Source organism: Thalia democratica, chromosome 5, assembly GCF_965202585.1.
Source record: "Thalia democratica chromosome 5, ktThaDemo2.hap1.1, whole genome shotgun sequence".
Classification (NCBI taxonomy): Eukaryota; Metazoa; Chordata; class Thaliacea; order Salpida; family Salpidae; genus Thalia; species Thalia democratica.
The window spans coordinates 45,707,352-45,721,104 of NC_139169.1; the positions used below are offsets into that span (position 1 = coordinate 45,707,352).

Genomic DNA, 13,753 nt, shown 5'->3' on the forward strand with positions numbered 1-13,753 from the left:
GATTTATTTTAGTCCCAAGAATTTTGAAAAAATGTTCTTGATACTCCATATGATTATTTTAATGTATGCTGTTAATCGTAGATGTTTTAATATATAGTTAGTTGAGTACTTAGATAGACTTTATTGTCAGCTTTTACTTTTAATTTTTAGTTTAACATTTCTCAGCAGACAATATACAGTTTAAACTAAATATAACTTCAAAGTTAATGGTACTATAAAGAAGGTAACTTAAATACTTATTTTTGATTTTTTTTTCACACTTGTACAGTTGTATAAATATATTCTTTAGACTTTTATCTGAACAACTCAGAAACTACTATAAAAACTGTTATAAACTACTATGTCTTGTTTTAAACTTCTTTTTGGTGTTTTCAGTGTATAAAAAACATAAATTTAAATGTTTAACAGACTAATTAAAAATAAAAATTCACCTTTTGTATAACAAACAAAACTATAATTTTAATGACCAAGCGAATCCCATTTGATATGGCTCTTTTGTCATAAAAAATTTAGGAATTAAATTCAACATTACTTCTATGCGATGCGTCGATCATTCTCCACAGGTCCAACGAAACTTGGTTGTTGGCCACTTTTCCCTTGATACTTTCCTCCTGACACCAGACGAACGAAACAGTTGTGACGTCACACGAGCGCCCGTCTGCCCGATCATCCTCGTTCACACCCCTCACCGGCGGCTGGTTCGATCCGTAACAAGCTCCCCTGCCTCCCCCTACATCGCTGGCAGCATCGTTCATGTACCTGGTCGTCACGTAGATCACCGCGTTGCTCATGAACCCCTGCGTCAGCCCGTCGTGACCGAACATCCGAACTCTGAGCGGTTTGGGTGCGAACCTGAGAACCTGGTCTCTTATTCGCCACCCGATTCCATAACCCCGCTTTTCAAAATTTCTCATTGCACGTTTATTGAGGCTTGTTCCTGTCAGTGAGTCTGGTGCTGTTGATCCATGACACTCGGAAAGCCTGTGGTCTTCCGTGTACTTTGTGAATACTTTTTTGAAGTTGTCAGCTCTTATAGGTCCAAAATTTACAAAATTGCTACCACCACAATTTTTATACATTAGTGCGTATATGTTAAGGAACCTGTCAAGGTCTTCTGCAGTAGCTACCATCCCTTCAGAAGGGTATTTCCATGCAAAGTCATTTCTGAAACAATTGAAAACTTCATACTGAAAGTTTTGACTGCTCATTAAACCACGTGAATGACCATAAGTTTTGTTCAAATCTCTACCTGGGTCTAGTTTTATTTGGTAAAATTCTCTTAAACTTTTCTCAATTATTCCAAAATTTTCACTTTTTAGTTTCGTATACAACTCAGAGAATTTGGAATGCGTTGCAGATTTGTGAAAATTAAACGGAACTTCAAAGTGATTTTTGTCGTACGTTGTATTATAAAGACCTAATCTGATCAACTCTTTTTGACTAAAGTTAACAAAACTTTCTTTTTGAATGTCTTCTAGAATTAAGCTTGCGAGATTAAATCCAGTATTTGAGTAAAAATAGTTTCCAGGGGTAACTTTTAGTTGCCTATAAACAAGCATTCTCATTAGTTTTTCCCTCGTAGTAAGCTTGTACAAGTAATTAAGCATAATGTTGTTTTCTGTTTCATAATATGCCCCGTTACATGTATAATGATCCCAACCGGACTTGTTTGTTAAAAGCCAAATAAACGGCCAGTATTTACCATCAGTCCATTTATTCACACGGATATCGTCGTCTTTCAGATTTTCAATATTGTAAAAAGCTGGTCCTTCCATTTTCAGTGCTTTTCTATACTTTTTAATATACTCCCAGATATCTACCTTCCAAACATCTTTATTTAACGGTCGGTCGGACTCTTCAACCTTGCAAGCCATATGACTGGTAAACGGCTTGCTTATGCTTGCTATGTTTCCTTTTAAGTTTTTCGTGGCTGAAATCGGATTTTCAAAGTCGAGCACTCCAAACCCTTCGTTGATGACTACATCGCCTTCGTGTGAAATGCACAAAGAAAGTCCCGGAACTCCGTATTTGCAACGAAGTTGCTGTGCGTACAGTTTACACGACTCCACCGCGTTTCTTTGTTCATAATCTGTTATGTTTACTTCTTCATTTCCCATTATCTTTTTGCGTTTTTATTTGTTTTTTTCTGTTTGCATTGTCAGTGAATTATTTTCTATTATTATTTATAGATTTTTTTGTGATTTTAAACCTTAAAAGCTGTTTTATAGTAATCATAGAAAAGTCAAGCATTGCAAAGAATTTGGTTCCTGTATAGAATAAGAATTAAGTTTTTGTGAAAAAATGAAGTAAGCTCTAAAATAATAAATATGGAAAGTTATTTGTTTAAATATTAAAAAAAAGGTAACTAAGGCTGAAACATATCGTTACTGTAGAAAACTAATTCAAAATATTTTAAATATATAGGTACGTCATACAAAAATTCTATTCAAACTTGTCCGTTAAAAGTTTGCTTACTTGAACTATTTGCTAAGTTATTTAGTATTCAGATTTTGTAAATTTTAAAAATCTTTGAAGGTTTATTTATAGCTAAAAAGTTCAATGATAGAAAATTTAAAAAAAAGTTGACGGTAATGTTATGTTTAAATGCTTTTTTTTTACAATACGACAAATATTTGTTAATTTTTTTTACCCTTCTAAATATTACCAAAACTATGCTTAAAAAAGTATAAATTTTAAAATATTTCGCCCTGCAAAAGACTTGGTTTTCTAAGTTTTAGTTGTTGAATCCTGGTTTTAGCTATACCTATGTAAGTTATATCTAAAAAACATTTTATAACCCTAATTGTTATTTTCGAAAGAGATATATTTAAGTTAGCAGTTTTGCTTTTCCATAATTGAAACGCAGCATTTTTTTAAACCTATGCTATAAAATATATAAGTTTTGGTTGTTTGGAAAAAGGTGCTTATAGAAAAAAATATCGCTTACCATACGCTTCTGCTTGACAGGGGTAGTTTTTCGTCCCAATCTTTAGAAATTACAAAATAAAAAATAGTAATATTTTTTTATTCTAAAGTTATATTCATGATATTTTAAAACTACAGCACATTGCTTTTCAATAATATATCGTTTTAAGTAACACTCTATAGATGAAAGAAAATATTATTATTTTGTATAACAAAAGAGAAATAAAGCCTAGAAGTTTTAGTTAGAGAATTATTCGAAAAAAACAAGTATTACAAACGGAAACAAAAAGCATTACTTCTCATGTATAAGACTTTATTGTAAGTTTTCATAACACTTTTATAAAAATGATATGAACTAGAAAGAAACGGAGACAGGTCAGTTTTGCACGAGAGTGAAAATAATAAAACAAAAAATAAATAAGAAGTTTCAACCCGTGCAAAAGTGTCCCCTCGTGCACTTTTGACACCTACCTAAAAAAATATAAACGGATTTTTCTATCTAGAAGTGTAAGAGCTTAATGTTTGTAATCTATCATTAGAAAATTAATAGTTCTAGTGTTTAAGTATTCACTACTAAATACAAATTTTTAACAGTACTTGAACTATTTGTTAACAACGCTGGATAGTGTTTTTTTATTTTTCTCTCATTAATCACTAACTGACTTTTCAGAGTTTAGATTTTTTGGCTGTCTTGTAGAAATTTTCTTTGTACTTTTTGCTTTGTTCTAATGTACGACTTTGACAAAAGATACATACACCTAGTAAATAATTTTTATAAGAAAAAGTTATGAATTGCTTTGCTTTTTTTTTCAGAGAGTACAGCATATACTATTTTCTACTTCTTTTATAAATTTACTTTAAAAAATCGTGTGTGTACGAAGCGTATCTAATAGCTCGATAGTATATGACCTTTTTTCTTTGAAATTATAAAAAATGATTAAGAAGAAATAGTAACGTTTATTTCACACTCGTAGTACTTTTTTTAACAACTTAAGCGTTTTCAAACACCATTTATATATTTTTTATATGGAAAATCATCAAATTTCAAAACTAAACCCGAATTTGGCTTTAAATTATAGGAAAAAGTTTTTTTGTAACTTTCAAAAATTTCCTAACTGTTATTTTAAACAATTTTTGGAAATATACACAATTTCAAATTATCTATTTTTGAACTGGTTAAATTAAAGATGTAAAGTTGCTTAAAAGTTTTAGCTTAATTTATGAAAGTTTTGACTTATGCTTTATGTTATTAATTATTTGATAAACTGACTGATATTTACTACATTAGCAAACAATTGTATCAAAAAACCTTGATCTTCTATTAATAATAAATACGCGTTACTTGTATAAGTTTTAAACTATTTTGTTGCTGGCAGTTTCTCGCCGCTTTTCGCAGCATTATCAGAAAAAATAAAATATAGTAGAGTAGGAATTTCACAAATAAGCAGAATACAACTATAACGTAAACAAAAAAAAAAAGTTAATTAAGCCAGCAGTTACAAAGCTAATCGAAATCTGTGCACCCCAAATCGCAAGATAAAAATTTATGTGCACTTCAATATGTTCTTCATCACGAATGTCTAGTGTAAGTTTCAAAATTATCCTTTAAAACTTTTAAGACCTTTTCTTTGCTCTTCATCAAGAACTCCAGAATATCTAGTGTAAGTCTTAAAATTTAGAAAAAAATTCACGAACCCAAAAATGTATTTTGTGCACAATTTGGTAATGATTGGTCTAAGCTAGTTTTTTTCGAAGCTGAAATGTACAAGTGTTTTATTTTAATCTAATTTTTTTTTTCTGAAATAAATATTTTGGTTGTGGAGACAAGCTTCTTTTCCTCCAATTATTTAGAATTACTTTTCAATTTATTTTTTCTATTTATTCTATTTTTTGTTTCTCAAATTTTTATAAACTGCATAGTTTAGGAGCTTTTTTTTGTCTAGATGGCAAAGTTTTTCTCGTTTGAAGTCGTAGTTTTCTTCATATCTTGTTGATTTAAATTTTAAATATGGTTTTTATGTGCACTTTTTTTTTAACTTGTTTTATGGTTCGGTATCTTTTTTCAAAAGTTGCGCTGGTCGAGCCTACGTAAACTTTTGCTGTGTTGTCTGTTTTTATTGTGGCTTCGTAAATGAGGTAACATTTTAGGTTGTAAATAGTTGATTGTTATGACTTATACAACCATATTTTATTTCTTAACGTTATAAAATCTATCAAAGGCTAAGACATGAAATTAAACGTCGAGTAAAAAATGTTATTACTATAAATAAGATTTTACAAAAAGTTTTAATTCTAAAATGTTACCATAAATTTACCAACTTTTCTAACTCTGATTAGTTTCTGTCACTATAACATGATTACTTAAATAGAAGCTATTACAGTTTTAAAAGCTTAAAATATATTTTGTTTAAATATTCAAACAAAAATCATATATTAAGTTGTTTTTCAATTAATCACGGAAGGTTGGAACGAGAGTATAAAACATTTAGAAAATAAAAACTAATAAAACAGCACAAAAATTATTTTAAAACTGTGTTGAACAAAATAAGATCTGTAAATTATGACATTACATTAAATAATCAGAGAGACGTATTTTATTAACTTAAAAAATAATATTTATACTAGTAAATTAAACATTATTCTTTCTTTATTACATTTACACATGTTTCTATGTGTTAACGGGTTAACACATTTCAACGGAGCTATTATAATCAAGAAACTTTCATAGCATCAGTTGAAGTGTGTTAAGCTGTTAACACACAGAAACATGTGTTGATGTAATAAAAAAGAATACTGTTTAATTTTTTACCATTATATATTCCAGTGAACTTTTTTCGTTCGGATCTTTGTTATAAAACGCTTAATTTTTTTTTTGAATAGTTATTCGACTAGTATTAATTTTGTTGTTAAAGTTATCTAAATGTGAACTTTTAATTTTATAATTTAGGCATTTTCACCTTGGAACAACTTTAACTAGAAATATTTAATAAAATTTAAAAAAATGAACAAAATAGTTTAAACTGAATATTTAAAAGACAATGGGCATTGCACAATTATAATTTATATTTTCTAAATCTCGTACAGACTTTCTTCTATTACAATAGTCTTCAACCTTTTTGAAAGCTTTGCGCAGTAAATGTTTTAAAAATAAATTTTGTGCATACTAGACAGTAAAAATCAGCAATTGTTATTGAAAACTCTACTATCTATATTTTGAGTGTCTTGATATAAATATAAGGCGTTAAAAACTGCTAATTTTTGTTATAAACAGATAATTCTAATCGAAATATACAAAACAAACATCCTTTATTGATTTTTACCTTACTAAATTTTATTTGAATAGCAAAATATACTTTAAGCTTATACTGTGAACAGATGCACAAGGTGAAGACTGCTGTTTTAAAAATATTACATAAATCAATTCAACTTTTTTATAATGTTTTGCTGTTAATTTTTTTGATTACCCTCAGAATTAAAAAGATTTTTAACGTTAAATAGAAATAATTATATTGAGTTGTAACAGTTTTATTTTGATTTTACAATTTCATTTTAATATTACAACTTTTAATTTTATGATGAAACTTACAACAAAAAAATCTTATACGTTAAAAATAAAAAGTTTAAAACGGAAAAAAATATAATTTTTCATTTGTTTTATTTTTTTTTTCAAAATTTATTACAAAAGGAGGTAAAATTATTTAAAAATATAAACCATTCAAAATTCAATAAACGAAAATACAAAGAAAGAAGCTATGTATGATAATACATAAATCAAACATATACAAAATAATGATTAGTATTTAAGTATATATTGATAAATAACTTAATTATATAAAGTATCAACTACCAAAAACATATTTACAATAAAAAAAAAGGTATTAATAGTAATATGAAGACGACAGTTAGTTATTAAAATTATTTGTCTTGAAAGCTAAGCTTCTTTGAATTAAGCTAAAAAAGCAAGATTTAATGTTACTTTTGTTCATTATAATAGCGTATTTCTTGTTAGGAAGAAAACAAGTAAGCTATGTAAGTAAACTTGAAACTTTGTTTTACAAAATAACTTTTAAGTTTTCTTTAAGTTACTAAAATAAACAACTCCATTTTCAAGTATTATAATGAAAAAATATTTCACAAACTCCATTTATTTTTTGTAGCTAAAATTCTTTGTTTATTTAAATCTCAGTAAATGTAATCATTATGATGGTCAATTTCATTTAAATTTAATAGTTTTCCGATATTTTCATCAATTAAAGGGTCAATTTTCATAAAAATTGTTGTTTGCGGGCAATACATTTTATCAAAAACTCTAGCCGCGTGCAGTAGTTGTTTTAAAATTCCATTTATCAACAAAAAAATATTTTTTTAACTTGAAAAAAAGGAGTTTCTGTCTACTAAATTAAGATTCTTATTGTAAGTTTTTAGTAAAGTTTTTATTTTCTGAAAAAGTATATTATTAGCAAAAAAGTACAACAAAGGCCGTATTTGGCTTTTAGCTGCAGTTTGCCGACCGTTGGGTTTGAATATATGTAAAAATTGAAAGGTTCTAAAGATATTTTAATTGTAATTTAGTTTTCATAAATTTTTAAGTCTCAAACTTTGTATGATAAATGCTATAACAACAATAGCAAGTATAATAAACAAAAAATATTCAAATATAAAAGTCATAAAAAACGTATTATGGTTTACTATTGAAATCAATTATCTCAAATGTAATTTCTTAAAATAAAACTTTAGTTTTAATTGACATAACATAAAAGTAGTTAACTTTTATAACGTTAGATTAGGGGCTTTAAAAAATTTTGAATCTAACATTTTAGCCTTTAGTTTGTCACTTTATTCAAAAATACGTAAATTCGTAACGTTGTCTTACTAAACTTTCTAAATAAAATTCTCAAGTATCGAAAAAATAAACTACACTAGAAATAATCAACCAATAAACAGCCGTCAAATAAAAAAAAATTACATCTGACAGCTTGAAATCGCTGAATAATAGCAAATTTCTACAACCTTAGCAACGACGGCACTGCATCATGGTAACTAGGTTTGTGAAAATGTTGATTGTCGCGTAACCATGACGACTATCTTCTTTTAGTCCGAGCTAAAATGGGAAAGTTTTTAATTTTGTAATGATCGATTCGATATAGCTTGAGTTGTAATTTCACGCCTCCATTAATAAAGCAATCGAAACTATTTTCACATGCCGTCAATGCAACTTTGTCTTTGCCGTAATTTTTGCAGTTGATTATTGTCACATCAACGTGTTTTGTTTTAATTAAAAATAATTTTAATCTTAGAAATTTCAAAAAATAAGATCGTCTGCATAAAACTTAAACAGTTGATGGTAGGTTATATTTTAACTGAAGTATTTAGCCGGTCTAAAGGTTAAGAAGGTACATAGTTTAAACAAAGCTTGAATTTAGAATAGTAATACTGCACTTCTAAAAAACGATCAAGTTCAGTAATTTTTAGTCATTGTGTGTTGTGTGTATTGCTAAGTTGTATAAAACTTATTTTCTTTAATTTTAAAAGTTAAAAGCTTATAAAAACTAAACAAAGTAAAAAAAAAAGTTGATAAAAATATAGTTTATTATTTTTATACCGTCACGAGCAATATGAAATTCTAAGAAAAGTTATACTGGTTAAAGGTATTTAGTTTTTACTGTATGAAATCCAAGAACTAAGTTTTTGAACAAAGTGTTCTTCGAAAAGTATATGTTCATAGAAACCATACTTTCAAAAATAAAAGTTTTTGTCTTTTTCTTAGAAAAACTAATAACTTTAAATTAAGTTTCGTTCTGGTTAAACACATGTCGAGTTATAAATTACATAGTTATATAACTCTTAAACCTCGGCTAAGATAGAGTAATTTTTTTATTGAATATAAACGGTTACGTGACCATTCTAATTCAGACAATTTAAATTCCGACACCTCAAACTCTTTAATAAAGTGTAAAAGTCAAATCTCTAAAACTAATATATGTTTGAAAAGAAAAAAAAGTATGTCGACAGTAAAAAAATATAAATATTTGAAATTTTTTTTTTTCAACTACTAAAAATTACTATATTTCAAAACTTTCTTTAGCCATATGTCAAAAAAATAGTTTAAACTTTTATAGAAAAAAATGTGCATGTAGTTCTAATTAATAAGATTGTGTTAGTAAAACATTTTTGTTCTTAAATTTTTTTAAAAGAGATATGAACAACAACACAAAACTATTAAAACTTGAATAGTCGGATTTTGAATTGTCTGAGTTTTAGTTTTCGTGCACAAAATTTTAGTATTTAAAATTTTTTAAGTAAATTTGAATTTTAAAAAGATAAACCTGTGCATACTAATACTAGTAGTTTCAATCAAGATTTTTGACTTTTTTTTAGAATCTATATAAAAAACTTTTTTATATCTGAATCATCAGGTTGCTTGCTATCTACGTATTAAAGTTTCAAAGAAAACTTTATTTAGATTTAATAAAATAACTTTATTAAACAACAGAGTTTGGAATTCAAAACATAGAATTGATGATAACCGAAATGTTTATTCGAACACTTGGTCCTTCGACCATTTTTTTTCCTTTGAACACTTTATTTTTTGTCGTCCAATAAACTATAATGTACTGCCTTATAGTATAAAGTTTTATAACTTTTACCATTTTATTTACATATAGTTTGAAAGTAATTTAAGTTACTTCGTTTTATATAAACGAAAATATTTTCTAATACTACTAAACTAAGTATTGTACCATAAAAAGTTTGACGAAGCTTGAAGAAAGTTACTATTTAAAAAATATATTTGTCTGTGTGATAAACATGATCAATGTTTAAATTTTTCAAAAAAAAAATGAAAAGCTTTCTTTCTAACTGAGTTTAATTGTTAAAAAATCAAAAGCTATTTTAAGTATATTTTCAATGCCTTTTTAACTAAAGAGTTCTGCTTTTTAAAACAGTTGTAAAACTAAATTACTTGTTCATTTATGTTAAAATTTAAATTTGTTAAACACTTCTATATTTTCTAAATATATTTGAAGCTTAATTAGGTTAATAAGTGCATCTAAATTAAGCAAAATTTAAACACCTTTTCACTATTTAGACAACTATGAAGTTAAAATAGTTAAGTACAAAGTATCTTTTGAAAATATTTCATTTATCGTTTTTTATTAATTAGATCTACATGGTGAAAAAGCTTTAAAGTTATTATTTCTAAACAAAATTCGTTCACTATAAAAACGATCTTTTAGTTTTTAATAAAATTTACTAAAATAGAGTAATAAAACTAAATAAGCAGCTGACAAAATAAAGTTAATAATTTTTAATAAATGTAAGCTGTTTATACTTCTATTGATCTTAAAAACACAATTCTATGATTCTTATAAATACTTACGCAAAATGTTTTTATGTATTATATGTTAGTATTTCTAAACTTTATCGAGAATTGAAATTTTTATTGATATATTTTGTTAGTTGTATAAAGTTTATATCTGAACACAGTTAAGCTATACAAAGGCTAAATTTATAAACTATTTTAAGATACGTGTGTCCTAAAAACTATCATACATTTATTGCTGAGCAGAAAACTTTCTAAATAACAATACAAACTAGTAATAAAAAAATGATAACCATCTTTTATGAGGATTCAACGAGTTAATAGATACTTGTTATATGTTGTTTTTAAAGCATAAAGTGCTTGTATAAATTTTTTATACTTATATGTAGTTTTAGGCCTAATTAAACTGTGCTTTAGCAGTTTTAAAGTCATGATTTTTTCTTAAAATGCAATATTGATTGAAAAAATTACAAAGAACTTATGTAAAAACAATTAACATTTTAATAAATGTATTTATATTTGTAAAGTAATAATTTATTCTTAATAAAAATGTGACGTAAAAAAATTATAACCAAATATATAAAACATTTTAATTAGTATTGTTTATTGAACCAAAAAGAAAAAGCGCTCAAATATTTGGTCCAAGGACCTGTTGTACGAAAAAACCTTTCGCTTATCGAGTCATACACTAGGATACAGTTTAAAGTCATGTCCAGGACAGTATAAATAATAACTATTCGTAATATTCTTTAAATTTTTTTTAATAACTTTATAAAACGTTAAAAAAACTACAAAAGTTTAACATAAAACAAAGTAACTTTTGTATTTATTTTTTAAATTTAAAAAACGTATAAAATTTACAGTCACTTATTTAGAAGGCAAAGTAAAAAATACCATATCTGGATATAATACAAAACTTAAATAGTTTTTTTTTTAATCAATAAAAATCTAGAATACTAAAAAAATGTTTTTACTAAAGATAGATTTAAATTGCTTTTTATAATCAGCTAATTAAAAAAATAGTAGCTTAATTTCATAGTTTTTTTTTTAAAACAAACTTAAGCAAAAGACTATCTAAAAAAGTAATTTAAATAGCTTTTTAAAAATAATGACTTGCAGGTTTAAAAAAAATATTTTTTTTATATAGTATTCATATAACAGTATTCATATAGTTAAAAGAATAAGATATGTTATTTGCTAACGTTGATAGTCACAAACTCTTTTTTTTTTTAAACTGTAGAGCATGTTAGTCCTTTTTTTTAAATTAAGTTTAAGTTTTAGAAAAAAACTAATCTTAGTTTATAAAGAATACTAATTATGATTATACTCGATGGCAGGTCAGGATTACAATTTCTATGTACAAAATTTAGAGAAAATTAAAATTAAGTTTACATTGAAACTTCAACAAAAAATTCTAAGTAATTGTTTAAGTACAATGTTGAATTGCTACTTTAGGCATTTTATAGTAAAATTGAAAAATTTATTAAATTAGTAAATCTTTATACGATTTTTTAAAACCAAAATATATAAGCTTGGTTTAAAGGCTTTTAATATATATTAAAAAAAACTTCAATCAATTAATAAAAGCATAAGTTTAAAAGCTTCTTGAATCACTTAAAACTCGACATCAATAACTTCGTTTTTTGAGTTGTTCGAAGTCACATAAGAGTCAAACGAAGCCGCAAAAACCTTTGATTTTCCGCAATTAAAAGGATCGTGCGCTAGTATGTGCACATTAAATTGCACTTGACCATTAATTTCGTAAGGAATTGCCTCCATTGGACAAAACCCATTTTTTGAGTGAAAACGAGACGACCTGACGCTATGGCTAACAGCGACAACCAAAGGAACTATTTCCGACGATTTTTCACACTTTTCAAGACTCATTTTCCTGAACTTAAGCCTCAACAGGTTACCATAATCGACATGACAGCTGCGACGTCTGCTACCAGATTTGTTGTAATGTGATGTGATTATCTGTAAAGCGCGCTTGTACAGAGAAGTACAGATTCCCCTATTTGTGTATTTCAAAGAAACCCCGCAAAATATTGCGTTCCACATCGGCAGCTTGCAAGTTTGGATGCAGTTTTCTAACAAACTGTTTTCCCAATACTCGTACCTGTTTTTTAAATCGACGATCATTTTTGATAATTTTCATAATGTTAATATATATATATACATATATATGTAGTTTTTACAAACATTAAAACTAAGTTAAAGAGCTGAAAGTATGTCAAGATACACAGTAAATTTAATGAAAAGCTAAACTTAAAACTTAAATATTTTTTAAAATTACTTTTTTAGTCTTTCTAGTCCTTGCTTGGAAATTTCTTTAAGCCCATGTTTACGATACGCGCAATCAAACAAACTTTGGTCTCTTCCTTGCCACCCCTCTTCGTCTGGTAGAAGAAATATAACTCCTCCAATCACAATTAACTTTTTATTCTTCTCATTGTCATTACCAAGTGGTGAAGACTTAATTTTAAGCATCACCGCTTTACCTAGTCCAACAGTCACCTGTTTGTTTGAAAAGATTCTTATAACTATTGCTTATTAACAGTTTTTAACAGGTTATCTAAAGTTGAAATTTCAAGCTTTTAATCAGTTTAAAACAACCTTATAGTTTGAGTGATTTTTGTTTTTGAGTATAGTTAAATTTGATTTCTTTTAAGAATAAACGATTGAAAAAAAACCTATCCTTGAGCTTTATTAATTCTAAAAAATTAAATTTTCAGTATTTTTCGTAGAAATTTCATTTTCTTTGAAAAAATATACTGTTACAAAAAGTAGAAAACCAAATTTAAATTGGTACTTACACATATAAAAATATTTTAAATCTAATAGCTTCATTTATAATCACAGAAATATGCTAACTTCATAGTTAGCTTGAAAATACTTTTCTAGGAAAATTTTCCGACGTTGATCATCAGAAACCATGTACCTGTAGAGCGGGTAGTTCATAAAAGACTGAACAAAACATTCACGAATTTTTAACCAATCACAATCATCTGTTGCTAGCTCAACTACATGACGAGGAAACTTCTCACTGCTAAGTTAAAGGTTTTAGTTACAAAAATAATAATAATAGTTAATATGAAAATAAATTTAGTAACTTAAATTTTTCAATCGATAAAATAAATTATTACTTTATGTATAAAGATATCGTCATTAGATTAATGCAGGCATGCGTAAATTAATTAATAAAACGGTATTTTTTTATTTGTATACAAAACATTTTTATTTATTTATTGAAATCTGATAAACTTTTTAAAAACTTTGTTTTTATTAACCTACTCATTCTGAAATTAAATAACAAAGATCTATTATTTGAAATTAGTTTAATTTTAGTTTGAAAAGCTTTAAATATGCTCTACAACTACGCTCTCTCTTTTTTTATTTCTATTTAAGTTGTCTCTCAATTTATGTTTAACTAGACAAAAAAAGTTTTGCGTGTGAAAATTTTATGGATTGTTTACATTGGATTTCAGACAGACTCAATAGAATCCT

At 26.5% G+C, this 13,753-nt stretch overlaps 1 protein-coding gene across 1 annotated transcript; it reads right to left on the bottom strand.

The window, feature by feature from the left end:
* Nucleotides 1-11,860: 11,860 nt before the first annotated feature.
* On the bottom strand, nucleotides 11,861-13,544 carry LOC145836593 (uncharacterized). The gene is made up of 4 exons (XM_082944385.1): nucleotides 13,537-13,544; nucleotides 13,121-13,295; nucleotides 12,543-12,763; nucleotides 11,861-12,365 (listed from the first exon to the last, which is right to left on the bottom strand). The coding sequence occupies exons 1-4, from the start codon at nucleotides 13,542-13,544 to the stop codon at nucleotides 11,861-11,863; spliced, it is 909 nt and encodes a 302-aa protein (XP_082800511.1).
* Between the last annotated feature and the right edge of the window lie 209 nt (nucleotides 13,545-13,753).

What these genes read in the sequence shown, in the direction of transcription:
- LOC145836593 (XM_082944385.1), bottom strand. An exon ending in ATTTTCAAGCTAACTATGAA is followed by an intron (nt 12,764 to 13,120) that starts GTTAGCATATTT and finishes TCAAACAAACAG; the next exon opens with GTGACTGTTGGACTAGGTAA. An exon ending in GGACTAGAAAGACTAAAAAA is followed by an intron (nt 12,366 to 12,542) that starts GTAATTTTAAAA and finishes TTTAAAAAACAG; the next exon opens with GTACGAGTATTGGGAAAACA.